Source organism: Salvelinus fontinalis, chromosome 35 (genome assembly GCF_029448725.1).
Source record: "Salvelinus fontinalis isolate EN_2023a chromosome 35, ASM2944872v1, whole genome shotgun sequence".
In the NCBI taxonomy this organism is placed as follows: domain Eukaryota; kingdom Metazoa; phylum Chordata; class Actinopteri; order Salmoniformes; family Salmonidae; genus Salvelinus; species Salvelinus fontinalis.
The window spans coordinates 2,950,755-2,966,449 of NC_074699.1; the positions used below are offsets into that span (position 1 = coordinate 2,950,755).

A 15,695-nucleotide genomic window follows, 5' to 3' on the forward strand; every position below is an offset into this window, starting at 1 on the left:
GTCAAGGAGATGGATATGTACTGTGTACAATGATATATTTGTAGAAATATAGATTTACTCTGACTGAGAAACCTGTGCTGTGTTTAACCATATCCCTCAAACATGTTTCCTAAAGAAATGTGTAGTCTCAGTGAGGGGGAGAGGAATCGGATTAGTGCAGTATTTTGTTGCTTCATCTGCGAGGTGGAGAGATGAAAGCCTGCATTGGGCGGCTGCCGTCTGCCGATGAGGAGAGCGGGTGAGGATAGTAAAAAAAACAAAAAATTTAGAGGCCAAAACATCTCTCGTATGCAAAACTGGACTAGGGACAGTTTCTCCTATACATGTTGTCTCATACCTCCAAAATCGTGGATATCTGATTGTGACATCAAAGGTGAATGTTGCCGTGACTATTTTCACCTCGAGATCCAATCAAACCAGAGACTGACAAGGCTAGGGGATTATACTGAAACTCGCATGGCATCAGGGAATTGGATAGAAGACCTGCCAGCGGGTGTCATTCTATGTGACTGTTCGACACCACAAGGCCAGAGGCTGCGTGAGTAGCACTCTGTGTGTCACCTGTCCACCTGCTAACTGAACTGCAGAACCTTTTTCGAGTGGAAGTTTTCCCACAGTATAGCTTGACAGGTACAAATCCATTTAGGTTTTCGCCTTAGAAGGGATGACAGGATGTGTTCAGTGATGGATTCCACCCATATACCTTAACGACGCCTCCTCTTAATAAGTAGATGACAGATGAGCCTTGGTTGGTTAACCACAAAGAAACAAACAATGTAAAGTACAAAACATGTATGGTGACGTTTCAGATCTAAGATGATTCTCATTCAAACCATAGTTCAGTAAAAAAGTAAACTGAAGATTTGAAAGATCATTTCTCCCTCACCCCACACATATACGGTATAACCCGTGTAATTACACGCTTTTCAATATACTGAAAGTCTCCAGTCATTAAACTGGAGGGGGATCTTGACGACCCAGATAGTAAATAGTCCTGGGTGTCCTCTATTGCTACTGTTGATTAGTCAAATATCCAAAGTCTATCCTCCATATCCCCATCGAACAGCGGGAGGCGCCATTTAAATCCTCTTTGGTGGAGTAAGAGAGCGTTTGCTTTATTGCTCTGCCCTGTGTCATCTCCCACGCGTGGCCCCAAAAATACAGAAGGTGTTGAGGGAACGTTTCCTCCGTACCCACACGGCCTCTATTGGCACATCAGAGGTCCAGCGCTGAGCATTTCCTATAGTCTCTCTGACTCCCGCTCTCTCTCTCTCCATGGAATAAATGATCATTTGGCCTAATAATGCAACTCAGGCGCCTTAGCTTCATCACTGTCCTGACAAATTGATTGCAGGCTGATTTACCTGTGCGGTGGGCTATTAGGGCTCTCCGAAGTGTGTCGCTGCCTTAATGAAAGCAGGTGGGAAGTGTCACCTTGTGTTTAATACTCTCCTCTGCACAAAACACAGGGTCTCTGACTGGCTGGAGAGGACTCGACTCAAACGGAATCTTGGCTAAAGTCACTTTGCCAGGTGGATGTAACAGAAGTGCTGGTTGGTTTCTTTCTTGGGGATCATTCGGGAATACGATAAATCAGTCCTACTTAACTAAAATGACATATTAGGCCTTACACAAAAGTGAAAGTAAGACCCTGGGCAAGAGTCATGCCGAGTGTTCTTTGAGCCAGCTATTCTTTGAAGCACAAAGGCTCGACTGCCAAGGCATAAATACGGTAGGTGTGTAATGACTCTATTATCACAAAATGCGATCATCCTCTCACAACACTGCTGCTAATCCATTTTGAGTGAACACGTCGAGCAATGTTTGAATACAACCTGCTGAACAAGAATTGGGCCCGAGGAGTGTGCTGTTCAATGCGATGTGCGGAGGCGTGTTCCCAATGCCTGCTCTATCCAACGGCAACACTCCATCAGGCATGCACTGGAGAGAGCTGCTAAAGAGTCACTTAAGGCATCACAGCCGTGGAGATGCTGATTAGTCAAACCAGCCAGCCCACAGTATGTGGATGGATGATTCAGATCCGAATGATACGTAAATATAATTTCCCTTTGCACCAGGCCCAACAGTGCAACAGGCAAACGCAATTGCAAAGTTGTCCATTCGTTGGGACTATTTTGACCTACAGTCAATTTGCACACACCAGTAATATTATGATGAATTTTTTAGGTTTTAATCATTAAAAACTTTTTCCCTGTGATGAATAACATTAGGTATCCTGATAGTGGTGTTTCGTACCTCTATAATTTTGGGGGGTAATTGTCAAATACACAATTTGCATACAAATACCTCCATCTACCACTGAAAACTCCTTGGATTATATATATCAAGGAAGTAGGTATCATGTAAGATTATTTTACAGCGGTTCACCTCCAGCGTTTCTTATATAAGAGGGACTCGAGTCTTTTTTTTATGGGAAGGAAAACACTCCACAAGAAATATGCACATTTCCACTGGAGAGTAGCGAGCAGTCAAATTTTGAAGGGCGGCGGGTTGGAGTCAAAGCAATCAACCTTAATTACCGTCGAACTCCTGGACACCTGTCAGAGAATCCTCTCATAGCTCAACCTGTATGACGAGGAACATGGCAGAATGAACAGACACGGTCAGAACTGGTTCCAAGTGAGGTACAGTTAGTACACGCCTACATACAGTACAGTGGATCTCTATCCCCTTGCTATGCTATATAACCATCATACCAGTCATCGGTACATTAACAACAACAATAGGGGAGTAGAAACAGAGATAAATGTTAAGTGCCGGATACGATTGGACGAAAGGTGAAAGGCCCTTGATTGCAAAGGCTTGGCATGAGAGCTTGTTTTCGATTTCTCGCCAGGTGTTTGATTCAATCATTCATTTGTAATGAGTAAAATGGAGGTGTGCTAATGCTCTCGCAACGTAATGCCTCGTGTACAACATTCCAGCTGAACCGACATGGACTGTGGTGCTCTGTTTGTGGATATTGACTCTTATGGAATTGAGTCTAAAACCCCTTTAGATAGTACCTTAAGAAGGCCCAGACACACAAAAGTGGACCATGCAGTTCTCATTTTCTCTGATAGCGCTCACGTTCCCAGATGTGCCACTGGGAAACATAAAGATACAGTAATGAAAATTATATTTCAGTGCCCCAAGAGAGATGTTTTTTGGATGAGACCCAATATTTATGTGATCTGTTACTAAGACAGTTAATGCAGAGATATCGGGTAATTGGTATTGCTACATTACCACCGGGACAACAGACAAGTAATGGTCCACTTCACCTGACTTCGGAACCAAGGGCAATATAGCGGTTATTGTCTTAAAGGGCAATTTCACTTCTTTTTTTTGTTTTGTTTTTTACTTCACATTGATTATCTCCAGCACCACCTCAACATATGTGAAAATGGCACCTTTTTTGTAGTAAAAAAAGAGAGGAAGTATAAGTATTTCCAATAACATCATTGATGTGCATCATGTGATTTTAACCAATTATGAGTAGTCATTGCCTACGAATTGGTTGATGATGTCATTGGAAAGACACTATCTTCCTCTGTGTTTCTATATTTTGTGGTAAAAAAAGATAGTGTTTTCACATACAGTATGTTGATGTTGGGGTGGTGCTGAAGATGATGAATAGGAAGTTGAAAAATTGTGAAATGTACCTTTAATTAACTAAACAAGTATTTGCTTCCTGTTGCCAGGTACTGTATAAGCCTTTGGTGCATGCCTTTGAGGTCTTTGTTCCGCTCTGTATGGAATGAGGTCAAGGAGGTTGTTAAGACTGATTGCAATTAGGTTAAGTCTTAAATGCCAAATTTGTCAAATGAAAAGGATTCCATAAAAAGTGAATTCAATTATGACGCTACTAATTTGCCAGGTTGTATTTCCTGACAGCAACGAGGAACAAATTCCCCATTAATGAAAAAACCCAGCCGTTGTAGAAATGCACTGAAACAGAACAGCAGAAAGTGTTGTGCAGTAAAATGGAACCTAGTTGTGAATTCAGTGATGGGGTGATCATTACCGTCACCGAATATCCAAGAGGGTCGCTAACTGATATGATTAATCACAAGACCAGAATGGCGATTTACACAGTTCACTCGCTCAATTAATGACAAATTGAAAGTTCTTACAATATGCTTGAGGGGAGCGTTGGGCTCTCTGCATATATATATTGCATATTGTGACTTACCTGTTAAGACATTACATAGTTGAACAGCTCAGTATTACGAAAACGATATACAGTGCCTTCGGAAAGTATTCAGACCCCTTGACTTTTTCCACGTTTTGTTAGATTCCAGCCTTATTCTAAAATGGATTAAAACTTTTTTCCCCCTCATCAATCTATACACAATACCCCATAATGAAAAAGCAAAAACAAGTTGAGATTTTTTGCAAATTTATTTAAAATAAAAAACGGAAATATCACATTTACATAAGTATTCAGACCTTTTACTTAATACTTTATTGAAGCACCTTTGGCAGCGATTACAGCCTCGAGTCTTCTTGGGTATGACGCTACAAGCTTGGCACATCTGTATTTGGGGAGTTACTCCCATTCTTCTCTGCAGATCCTCTCAAGCTCTGTCAGGTTGGATGGGGAGCGTCACTGCAAAGCTATTTTCAGGTCTCTCCAGAGATGTCCGATCGGGTTCAAGTCCGGGCTCTGGCTCGGCCACTCAAGAACATTCAGAGACTTGTACCGAAGCCACTCCTGCATTGTCTTGGCTGTGTGCTTAGGGTAGTTGACCTGTTGGAAGGTGAACCTTCACCCCAGTCTGAGATCCTGAGCGCTCTGGAGCAGGTTTTCATCAAGGATCTCTCTGTACTTTGCTCCGTTCATCTTTGCCTCCATCCTGACTAGTCTCCCTGTCCCTGCCGCTGAAAAATATCCACATAGCATGATGCTGCCACCACCATGCTTCACAGTAGGGATGGTGCCAGGTTTCCTCCAGATGTGACGCTTGGCATTCATGCCAAAGGTCTTTCCTCAGACCAGAGAATTTTGTTTCTCATGGTCTTAGTCTTTAGGTGCCTTTTGGCAAACTCCAAGCGGGCTGTCATGTGCCTTTTCCTGAGGAGTGGCTTCCGTCTGGCCACTCTACCATTAAGACCTGATTAGTGGAGTGCTGCAGAGATGGTTGTCCTTCTGGAAGGTTCTCCCATTTCCAAAGAGGAACTCGGGAGCTCTGTCAGAGTGACCATCGGGATCTTGGTCATCTCCCTGACCAAGGCCCTTCTCTCCTGATTGCTCAGTTTGGCCGGGTGGCCAGCTCTAGGAAGAGTCTTGGTGGTTCCAAACTTCTTCCATTTAAGAATAATGGAGGCCACTGTGTTCTCGGGGACCTTCAATGCTGCAGATTTTTTTTGGTACCTTTCCCCAGATTTGTGCCTCGACACAACCCTGTCTCTGAGCTCTACGGACAATTCCTTCGACCTCATGGCTTGGTTTTTGCTCTGACATGCACTGTCAACCTTATACAGACAGGTGTGTGCCTTTCCAAATCCAATCAATTGAATTTACCGCAGGTGGACTCCAATCAAGATGTAGAAACATCTCAAGGATAATCAATGGAAACAGGGAGCACCTGAACTAAATTTCGAGTCTCATAGCAAAGGGTCTGAATACTTTTGTAAATAAGGTGTTTGTTTTTTATTTTTTATAAATTAGCAAAACATTTGAAAAACCTGTTTTCACTGTCATTATGGGGTGTTGTGTGTAGATTGCTGAGGATTTGTATTATTATTATTTTTTATTTTTTAAATCAATTTTAGAATAAGTCTAAAACGTAGCAAAATGTGGAAAAAGTCAAGGGTCTGAATACTTTCCAAAGTCATTGTAGATCTAGTAGACAAGGTAAATGCTGGAGGGACTGGGGGAGAGAGACATGGGTATAGATATAGGTAGACGTACTGTTTGTTGCTTCCGAGGCCCGGAATGTGTGTGTCTGTGTTTCGGCATTCTGAAGCTGTGGGACAGGTGTCTGTGTGCCTTGTGATGTCGCAACGGGGGTAGGGTGACGGGGCTGGAGACCGATGGCGTTCATAAGTCCCATGTCCCTTTCAGACCTCAAGGGGGCCCTGCTGCTCCTGCAAAACACAGCCACATGGTCAACGCTGATAAAGGCCATATGGATGTAAGTGTGTGTATGACACTTGAGTGTTGGCATTGCATTTTGTTGAAAAACAACTTACTGTTGTGAGCAAAAGGGGAGAGTCCAATGTCAACACAAAGAACTAGTGCTCCCTTTACTTTGACAGACGTGTAAGCACAGTTCAGAGAATTCCTGCTAGACAGAAGACTTAAATATCTCATTGAAGAAAAAAACTTGACTTGCACATCCCCCTTCTCTGAAAGCCACATATACCTAGCTATTGTTCTCACACACACCATCCTCAAAGGCCAACCCCTGCCAAATCTCACCCTGGCCGCTCTCCGTCGCGGCTCCCACCGGTACCACCGCCTCGATTGTTGTTGACAGCAAATACGGGCTCACTGTGCTCAGCGGGGCCGTCTCCGTCTGACTGGGCATCTCTGGAGGGGAGAGACGAAGGCGAGAGATAAAGAAAAGGAAAGAGAGAGGGACATTGTACAATGAGTCAGTACTATCATGTCGTCATTAATGTTCTATAATTTGGTCATATTTGTATGTTAAATCAGAGAACTAAAAATGGTCAGTTCCAATGTTCCACTTGTCATGTCAGACCTACACAGCAGGATATGCTAAAGCTTTCAATCAGTTACAGTATTTCAAGCAAAAAAAGGATGTATTGTACATCATAAAACCAAATGTTTTGCTAGACAGAAAGAGCAGTCCATACATTACCAACAAGCAGATCCCTCACAATGGTCCCCAGCATTAAGATGAAACATCTTTAGTGCCGCTTCATTGCATCATAGCTCAAAATGACACAACGTTGACTGAGGCAGGTTGTCAGACCTGGATGCATCCACAACTGATTTCGTCGGATAAAAATCAATTCAGGGCAAGCACTCCAAGCTATCTTCCGTGTAGAGTATAAATAAAACGTACATAATTTTTACCTCGCAGTGAAACAGTCGAGATGGCTTACATAATACCGGACTGGTCTGAGAATCTGACCAATAAGTGTCTGTTCCATTGGTGTTGAAGCATAAAATAACATTTAAAACATTCCTGTCCAGTAGGATTGGATTAAATCTTTAAATAGAGACAGATGGGCACTGGAGTTCACCTAGAGGCTGCCTCGGTATTTTAATGCGGCAAAATTATCCATAATTATTTCTTAAGTGGAGGCGGCAGGTAGCCTAGTGGTTAGAGCGTTGGGCCAGTAACCAAAAGGTTGCTAGATTGAATCCCCGAGCTGACAAGTTAAAAATCTGTCGTTCTGCCCCTGAACAGGGCAGCTAACTCAGTCATTGTAAATAAGAATTTGTTCTTAACTGACTTTCCTAGTTAAATACATTTTAAATATTTTTTTTTTAATTAAAAAGTGTTTTTTAAGCGCATTGTTTTTATCAACATTTAGTTTTTTTGATAGCTTATCAAGTATAGAACATGTGAATTTTTCGCTTTTTAATCATCAACGTTAAATTAGTTAACATATTTGGCTACTTCGCCAACCTCTCCAATCAACTAGCAAATTGTTTGGATTCAAATACCAGCCGAGCTAGATCTTTCTAGATCCTCATCTCTTGGACCAAAGGCTGGATGAAATTACTCTGAAAAATGGCAGCCAACTTCATTTACTACACAGAAGGATTCCTCAGAAGTTTTTAACAGATTAAAACAACCCTGAGTAAGGACCTTAAGAACAGTCTCTCGATTCGGGCTCCTACGGAAAACATGGTGAGGACGACGAGACGGTAGGAGACTAATTAACAAACCAAAGTCTACTGTATGCACTAACGATGAGAGTACCGAAGTTAGGTGATCACGGGCCTGGCCATTTCTGCAGGCTGACCCTCAGGCAAATTACATCACTCACTCCAAGCCATTACAGTCCATACAGAGAGCAATGAACCAACCAAAATGTAATGAACGTTTTTCCACCAATGCCTTCACACGTCGTGCACTCTACAATCTTCAAGCCTTAACAAGTCTCCTCTTTTGTATGAGTTTATCTCAGAGAATGATTTTGACCTGATCTGCCTCACTGAAAAATGGCACAAAGAGGGGGACTTTTAGCATCTAGATGCGGCAGCTCCGCCTGGATATAAATACATTGAAAAGGCGCGCGGCCCCCCCAGCCCCCTCCCCAGACAAGCAGTTTTTTTTTATTCCTGAGTTTTGTGAACTATTAACCTCTGTACGCTCCACCCTCTCCAACATTGTAATTTTGGGTGACTTAAACATCCATGTTGACTCACCCAAGTGCTCTACGGCTGCTGACTTCCTTAACATGCTGGACTGCCTAAACCATGTGCAAGTTCCCCACCCACAATCGTCGACACACAATACATTATCACTGGAGATGTCCCTGCCTCTAACTTGGATGTCCTCGAACTTGGTGTATCTGACCACAAGCCTGTGACATGGTCTGACTGCTCCCATTCCGCTCCACCGCCCAAAGGGGGCCTTTCAATTCTGCCACCTAAGGAAACTTAACCCATCCCTCTTCCTGGAACATCTAGCCCACCTTTGAGTCTGACTGCAGTGAGCTGGCCCTTCGACAACATGGCCAACCTGTATAACAGCACTATGGGTAATACCCTGAACATCGCTGCTCCCGAAAAAACACGAAAGTAACCTTCCAACACTGATGAACCGCACAGAATGAAGACTCATGGCCGTAAGCTTGAGAGGCGCTGGAGGAAGGACGGCTTCACTGTCCATCTACTGGCCTACAAAGACCACCAAGCAAAGAAGCTAATCTGCTGCCTTAAAAGCAGCACGATCAGCCTTTTACTCCACCATGATCGACAACAACAAAGCTAACCTCAGAATCCTCTTTCTCAGCCATCAACCACCTTCTCAAGCCTGTAAACTCATCTGAGCAGTGCAATTGGAACTTTTAAAACGGGCCTTAAAACACGTTTCTACTGACTGTCTTTCTTATAGTCCTAACCTGGGAAGTCCTTTTAGCACTAATACTAATATTTCCTGCCTTGATTCTGAATGTATGATGTTTTTATTGTATATATATTTTGCCTATGTAGAGATATGTGACGACACAGTAGGTGACTAGTTAAAACAAAAAAAATAAATGTAAATTCAAAGCGGTATACAAATGAAATGTATTATTATTATTACTACTATAAACACGAATGAAAGAAATTATCCAGTTCTTTTGTATACTTTTTATGCAGTACTGAAAGTAGTGCTGACGAGCTAAAAGTGGTCCCGAAAATTGCATACAACGTCACATATGTGCAGATATCTGCACCACGTCATTGCTCTCTCTTGTTCTGCTGTGTGTGAATCTTGCTAGCTGCCACTCAAATGGCAAGGGGCTGAAGCTCATTGGCTATAACTTTAATTGCTAGGGGGCTGGGCCGCGTGGGGGAACTTTAGGGGAAACGGGCGCAGCACAGCTTCCAGAAAAAGGATTTTATAGCTAATTTAGTTAAAACAGTAATTCTGCTCATAGATTATGCATGTATGAACTCAACATTCAGCCCTAAATGGGAGGTTAAAAAAATACTTATTAGTCGCCATAGTTCCAGAGCATGTCTTTAAGTCACACCCAAATAGTATTGTGGCCTGAGTGTTGGGAGAATGCAAGCCCTCCATAAAGCCTGGTTACATTGAATAGCTAGAGATAGTCAAGCCGTTAGTTTCTGGGAAGACCGCACCATTCAAATGCATCTATCAGCTGTTTCTTATTAGACAGATTAATAAACTGCATCTTATTAGAAGGATCACATCTTCACTACAAGTCCCCTGTATGAATCAGAAACAAAATGTATGAGACCGACAAGTGTTTTCCTTTAACTTAAGTGATATTGCGGACAAGATTTTGTACCAGTGAGTGTATTGTTTGATGTCTTATTAGAACGATGTCTTATTAGAAGGATTAATAAACTGCATCTTATTAGAAGGATTAATATGCTGCATCTTATTAGTTGGAAACGAGCAAAATAAGTTTCCATGTTCCATTAATCCCCAACTCCATCTTATTAGAAGGATTAATAAACTGCATCTTAGATGGATTAATAAGATGCATCTTATTAGAAGGAAACGAGAAAGATAAGTTTCCATGTTCCATTAATCCCCAGCTGCATCTTATTAGAAGGATTAATAAACTGCATTTTATTAGAAGGAAACGATCAAAATAAGTTTCCATGTTCCATTATTCCCCAGCTGCATTTTATTAGAAGGATTAATAAACTGCATTTTATTAGAAGGAAACGAGCAAAATAAATTTCCATTAATCCCCAGCTGCATCTTATTAGAAGGAAACGAGCAAAATAAATTTCCATGTTCCATTAATCCCAAACTGCATCTTATTAGAAGGATTAATAAACTGCATCTTATTAGAAGGAAACGAGCAAAATAAGTTTCCATGTTCCATTAATCCCCAGCTGCATCTTATTAGGAGGATACGAGCAAAATAAGTTTCCATGTTCCATTAATCCCAAACTGCATTTTATTAGAAGGATTAATGAACTGCATTTTATTAGAAGGAAATGAGCAAAATAAGTTTCCATGTTCCATTAATCCCCAGCTGCATCTTATTAGGAGGATACGAGCAAAATAAGTTTCCATGTTCCATTAATCCCCAGTATCAGTGGACAAGCAGCAGAGTCAGCGAATCAGGAGCCTGTGAGAGACACTGATAAATCATGTACACTTAACGACCCATCCGCTACAACCGTTAATTAAAATAAGTATGATACAGGGAAATGAAATACTTGATAAGAAACTGAGCAATGGCTCTTTTTGGGGTAGTTACCATGGATCTAGGAAAACTGCTGGCAGGCATCAAATTGGGAAGATATAGCACAAAAGTGGATATCTTATATGGACTGTTCTTCTTTCTCATGCCGGGAGGTAGATAAACAGTATGTGTATATTTCCAAATACCATATTCTGGTGTGTAAACAGTGCAGTTGATGGACTGGTGTGCTGAAAGAAAAAAAGGGATGAGAGAGAGAGGGAGAAAGAGGGGATATTCTATTCACTCCCTCAGGCAAAAATAATATATCTGAGAGACAAATTGAGTGCATGACACTTAAAATCGCTGGAACGGCAGCCCCTGACATGCTACTGCTTTCAAACCTGTCAAATTGTCTGCTTTACAACAAGCACACCAGGCAGTCGAAGAGACCTGCCCAAATCCCCAAAGGAGGAAGACAATCTATGTCTTCTCTCATTTGCATGAAACCGAGGGGGGGGGGGGAGGATATCTTAAGATATAACATTGAGCTCTGCAAATATCATCAGAATGATTCAACATTAGACACATGCATATGTTATGCATAAGTTATTTTGACATAAGCTTGGACAGGCCCAACTCAAACCTGTGTCTGAACCAGTAATTGGATATGTGCACTGTTTGCTTATTCATAATTGTCTTGGATATTATGTAGCAGATGAGGTTCATTAGCAAGTACAGTACGACGTCCAGCTGTAGTGAGTGCAGTTTTGCTAGAATCTCCTTTAACACACTTAGAACAAGACTAAGAACTGGAATAGAGAACGTTTGGACAGAGATGTTTGGGTTTACAACGAGCCAGAGCTGAAGCCTCAACTGATTTGCCAACGGTCCTAAAATGCCTCCATAAAAGGGATAATGAGAGCTCTTCCTCAGGGCTCCTTTACCCAGCAGTCTCTGGGTGACTGGCCTGTTCTCCTCCAGCTGTTCCAAACTCCGGCGGGCACAGACCCGTGCCACTGCTCCACCCCATGACAGTTAGAGGCATTTATGGGATATCAGTGTGTGATGATGATGATGATGATACACATTAAGTACTATAGAGAGAAGGTGCTGGATATCATGAGTGTGCATCTGGTTTACAAGCCCCTACATTTTCTGCTTCAAATGTAAGAAAGCCACTGTGTAGAGTGAGAAGCAGGAGTGGGAGAATCAATTTGAGGATAGATTTCCTTAGGTACCTGTACATGTGAAACCCCGGGTTCCAGCCCGATAACTAATCAAAGTCTGCATTTAACCTGATGTAGACCCTGTACTAACTAGCAAGGAATTACTTACCGTACCATTAGAGTATTTGGTATACATCCACAATTGACATCCGGTTTGGAGCGAGCGGTCGCATTTGCATTCGCTCTGCAGGTAGTATAACTTTTCATTACATTTCATTATAGTACAACGGTTTAATTTGTCCAACCTTAGCAATTTCTTCTTAACTAGCTACATAGCCGTCTGTGTATCAAAGATAATTGCGTAATTATCGTATTTCGTCGTCTATCGTAGTCCACACTGCTATCTGCCCAGCAGCTAGCAAACGTCCACTGTCTACCGAATAGTAGTATAACTTTTCATTACATTTCATTATAGTACAACGGTCTGATTTTCATTTTCATTACAGTACAACGGTTTGATTTGTTTGATCTTAGCTAGCTACATAGCCGTCTTTGTATCAAACATAATTGCGTAGTTATTGAGGTTCGCTAGCCAGCTATTTTCGTCCTAACGTAACGCAACGTAGCCAACACTGCTAGCTAGCCAGCTTGCCACCGAATAGCAGAATTGTAGAAATTAGTGCATTACAACGGAACTACTTGATTAGTGTAATGTTAACTGGCTACACATTTGTCTTTGCTATCTTTGATTTGTTTGATCTTAGCTAGCTACTTAGCTGGCTACATAGCCGTCTTTGTATCAAAGATAATTGTGTAGTTATCGAGGTTCGCTGAGGTTCGCTAGCCAGGTATTCTCGTCCTAACGTAACGTAAGGTAGTCAACCCTGCTAGCTAGCCAGCTAGCCACCGATTAGCAGCACTGTAGAAACGATTACATTACAACGGAACGACTTGATTTGTGTAGTGTTAGCTAGCTACATAGTTTTCTTTGCTAGCTTTGTATCTAAGATAATTGTGTAGCTTTGAGTAATTATCGGTTAGCTAGCCAGCTATTTTCGCCTGCCGCGCTGCCGTCCTCCTACTTAGCCAACACTGCTAGCTAACACTGCTAGCTAGCCAACTTCTACAGAATAGCAGCACTGTAGAAACTTACATTACAACGGAACGACTTGATTAGCGTAGTGTTAGCTAGTTGTCTTTGCTGTCCTTGTATCCATGATAATTGTGTAGTTTAGAGAAATTCAGAGAAACTGTCGAGGTCACCTAGCCAGCTTCACTTTCAACAACGCAGCTACTGCTAGCCAGGCTACTTCACCAGCCAGCAGTACTATATCATTTTAGTCAATAAGATCTTTTATTTTATTTATTTTTCGCAACGTAAGCTTAACTTTCTGAACATTCGAGACGTGTAGCCCACTTGTCATTCTAATCTCCTTTGCTTTAGCGTAGCCTCTTCTGTAGCCTGTCAACTATGTGTCTGTCTATCCCTGTTCTCTCCTCTCTGCACAGACCATACAAACGCTTCACACCGCGTGGCCGCGCCCACCCTAACCTGGTGGTCCCAGCCCGCACGACCCACGTGGAGTTCCAGGTCTCCGGTAGCCTCTGGAACTGCCGATCCGCGGCCAACAAGGCAGAGCTCATCTCAGCCTATGCGTCCCTCCAGTCCCTCGACTTCTTGGCACTGACGGAAACATGGCTCACCACAGATAACACTGCTACTCCTACTGCTCTCTCTTCGTCTGCCCACGTGTTCTCGCACACCCCGAGAGCTTCTGGTCAGCGGGGTGGTGGCACCGGGATCCTCATCTCTCCCAAGTGGTCATTCTCTCTTTCTCCCCTTACCCATCTGTCTATCGCCTCCTTTGAATTCCATGCTGTCACAGTTACCAGCCCTTTCAAGCTTAACATCCTTATCATTTATCGCCCTCCAGGTTCCCTTGGAGAGTTCATCAATGAGCTTGATGCCTTGATAAGCTCCTTTCCTGAGGACGGCTCACCTCTCACAGTTCTGGGTGACTTTAACCTCCCCATGTCTACCTTTGACTCATTCCTCTCTGCCTCCTTCTTTCCACTCCTCTCCTCTTTTGACCTCACCCTCTCACCTTCCCCCCCTACTCACAAGGCAGGCAATACGCTTGACCTCATCTTTACTAGATGCTGTTCTTCCACTAACCTCATTGCAACTCCCCTCCAAGTCTCCGACCACTACCTTGTATCCTTTTCCCTCTCGCTCTCATCCAACACTTCCCACACTGCCCCTACTCGGATGGTATCGCGCCGTCCCAACCTTCGCTCTCTCTCCCCCGCTACTCTCTCCTCTTCCATCCTATCATCTCTTCCCTCTGCCCAAACCTTCTCCAACCTATCTCCTGATTCTGCCTCCTCAACCCTCCTCTCCTCCCTTTCTGCATCCTTTGACTCTATGTCCCCTATCCTCCAGGCCGGCTCGGTCCTCCCCTCCCGCTCCGTGGCTCGACGACTCATTGCGAGCTCACAGAACAGGGCTCCGGGCAGCCGAGCGGAAATGGAGGAAAACTGCGGACCTGGCATCCTTTCACTCCCTCCTCTCTACATTTTCCTCTTCTGTCTCTGCTGCTAAAGCCACTTTCTACCACTCTAAATTCCAAGCATCTGCCGCTAACCCTAGGAAGCTCTTTGCCACCTTCTCCTCCCTCCTGAATCCTCCTCCCCCCCCCCCCCTCCTCCCTCTCTGCAGACGACTTCGTCAACCATTTTGAAAAGAAGGTCGACGACATCCGATCCTCGTTTGCTAAGTCAAACGACACCGCTGGTTCTGCTCACACTGCCCTACCCTGTGCTTTGACCTCTTTCTCCCCTCTCTCTCCAGATGAAATCTCGCGTCTTGTGACGGCCGGCCGCCCAACAACCTGCCCGCTTGACCCTATCCTCTCCTCTCTTCTCCAGACCATTTCCGGAGACCTTCTCCCTTACCTCACCTCGCTCATCAACTCATCCCTGACCGCTGGCTACGTCCCTTCCGTCTTCAAGAGAGCGAGAGTTGCACCCCTTCTGAAAAAACCTACACTCGATCCCTCCGATGTCAACAACTACAGACCAGTATCCCTTCTTTCTTTTCTCTCCAAAACTCTTGAACGTGCCGTCCTTGGCCAGCTCTCCTGCTATCTCTCTCAGAATGACCTTCTTGATCCAAATCAGTCAGGTTTCAAGACTAGTCACTCAACTGAGACTGCTCTTCTCTGTATCACGGAGGCGCTCCGCACTGCTAAAGCTAACTCTCTCTCCTCTGCTCTCATCCTTCTAGACCTATCGGCTGCCTTCGATACTGTGAACCATCAGATCCTCCTCTCCACCCTCTCCGAGTTGGGCATCTCCGGCGCGGCCCACGCTTGGATTGCGTCCTACCTGACAGGTCGCTCCTACCAGGTGGCGTGGCGAGAATCTGTCTCCTCACCACGCGCTCTCACCACTGGTGTCCCCCAGGGCTCTGTTCTAGGCCCTCTCCTATTCTCGCTATACACCAAGTCACTTGGCTCTGTCATAACCTCACATGGTCTCTCCTATCACTGCTATGCAGACGACACACAATTAATCTTCTCCTTTCCCCCTTCTGATGACCAGGTGGCGAATCGCATCTCTGCATGTCTGGCAGACATATCAGTGTGGATGACGGATCACCACCTCAAGCTGAACCTCGGCAAGACGGAGCTGCTCTTCCTCCCGGGGAAGGACTGCCCGTTCCAT

The 15,695-nt window shown here is 43.8% G+C and overlaps 1 protein-coding gene across 10 annotated transcripts in view; it reads right to left on the bottom strand.

Annotated features, from left to right (window-relative positions):
• Positions 1-15,695, bottom strand: part of LOC129834232 (muscarinic acetylcholine receptor M4-like) — a 184,079-nt gene that overhangs the window by 75,447 nt on the left and 92,937 nt on the right. For all 10 annotated transcript variants that reach the window (XM_055899003.1, XM_055899004.1, XM_055899005.1 and 7 more), the window contains 2 exons: positions 6,428-6,538; positions 5,918-6,093 (listed from right to left, as the gene is read on the bottom strand). In XM_055899003.1, coding sequence (XP_055754978.1) covers positions 5,918-6,093; positions 6,428-6,538 — 287 coding nt within the window. The remainder of the gene's footprint in view (positions 1-5,917; positions 6,094-6,427; positions 6,539-15,695) is intronic.